We start from the raw sequence: 1,630 nt of genomic DNA on the forward strand, positions 1-1,630 counted from the left end.
AAAAACTGCATTTTTTAAATTAAGCATGATATGTAATGAAAATAACTTACTTGGCTATTAACATAAACCACCAGTATTTTTAAATAGAAATGACATTTAAACTCAAATGATCATAGCTATATAATGATATATTCTCCTGCAGGCTCCATGAAGAAGAAAAGATCTTGAAAGTTCAGCCCTCACATAAGCCTCCTGAAAGTCTGGGGTACAGTGAAACTTCTTTACAGGAAGTAGATAATAAAGCAGCTGTACTAACAGAGACCCCTTGCACAAGTGATGGTGAGAAGACTTTAATAGAAAAAATGTTTGGAGGAAAACTACAGACTCACATATGTTGTTTGAACTGCAGGAGTACCTCACAAAAAGTAGAAGCCTTTACAGATCTCTCACTTGCCTTTTGTCCTTCCTCTTCTATGGAAAACTTGTCTTTTCAAGGTCCAGCATCATCACCCAACACACAAGATGGTGGTCTAATGCAAGCCACTGTACCAGGTCCTTCGGAAGAACCAGTAGTTTATAATCCTGCAACAGCTGCCTTTATCTGTGACTCAGTTGTGAATGAAAGAACAATAGGCAGTCTTCCTGATGAGTTTTACTGTACTGAAAACACTTCTGTCCCTAATGAATCTAACAAGATTCTTGTTAATAAAGATGTACCTCAGAAACCAGGAGGTGAAACCACACCTTCAGTAACTGACTTACTAAATTATTTTTTGGCTCCAGAGATTCTTACTGGTGACAACCAATATTATTGTGAAAACTGTGCCTCTCTGCAGAATGCTGAGAAAACTATGCAAATCACAGAGGAACCTGAATACCTTATTCTTACTCTCCTGAGATTTTCTTATGATCAGAAGTATCATGTGAGAAGAAAAATTTTAGACAATGTGTCACTGCCACTGGTTTTGGAGTTGCCAGTTAAAAGAACTACTTCTTTCTCTTCATTGTCAGAAAGTTGGTCTGTAGATGTTGGCTTCACTGATATTAGTGAGAACCTAGCTAAAAAATTAAAGCCTTCTGGGACTGAAGAAGCTTGCTGCCCAAAATTGGTGCCCTATCTATTAAGTTCTGTTGTCGTTCACTCTGGTATATCCTCTGAAAGTGGGCATTACTATTCTTATGCCAGAAACATCACAGGTACAGAGTCTTCATACCAGATGTGCCATCAGTCTGAAACTCTGGCATTAGCATCCTCCCAGAGTCATTTACTAGAGAGAGATAGTCCCAGTGCAATTATTGAACAGGATTTGGAAAATAAGGAAATGTCAAAAGAATGGTTTTTATTTAATGACAGTAGAGTGACATTTACTTCATTTCAGTCAGTCCAGAAAATTACGAGTAGATTTCCAAAGGACACAGCTTATGTTCTTTTGTATAAAAAACAGAACAGCACTAATGGGTTAAGTGGTAATAATCCAACCAGTGGACTCTGGATAAATGGAGACCCACCTCTACAGAAAGAACTTATGGATGCTATAACGAAAGACAATAAACTGTATTTACAGGTAAGTTGGAAATACAAGCTTTAGTATTTGTGGAAAATATTAAACGATCGGCGGGTGGTTAAATGAGTACCCTAATTTTGAAACCTAACTTAAATGTTTTCAAGGAACTCTGAAACTTGAGTCTG

At 37.3% G+C, this 1,630-nt stretch overlaps 1 protein-coding gene across 1 annotated transcript in view; it reads left to right on the forward strand.

The window, feature by feature from the left end:
- The window catches only part of USP38 (ubiquitin specific peptidase 38), a 47,033-nt gene extending 45,462 nt beyond the window's left edge, over window positions 1–1,571 (forward strand). Inside the window, 1 exon segment of the mRNA XM_012642730.1 lies at window positions 143–1,571. Within this exon segment, the coding sequence (XP_012498184.1) occupies window positions 143–1,571 (1,429 nt within the window).
- Window positions 1,572–1,630: the final 59 nt, after the last annotated feature.

This window comes from Propithecus coquereli, unplaced genomic scaffold (genome assembly GCF_000956105.1).
Source record: "Propithecus coquereli isolate 6110/MARCELLA unplaced genomic scaffold, Pcoq_1.0 Scaffold185, whole genome shotgun sequence".
Taxonomy (NCBI): domain Eukaryota; kingdom Metazoa; phylum Chordata; class Mammalia; order Primates; family Indriidae; genus Propithecus; species Propithecus coquereli.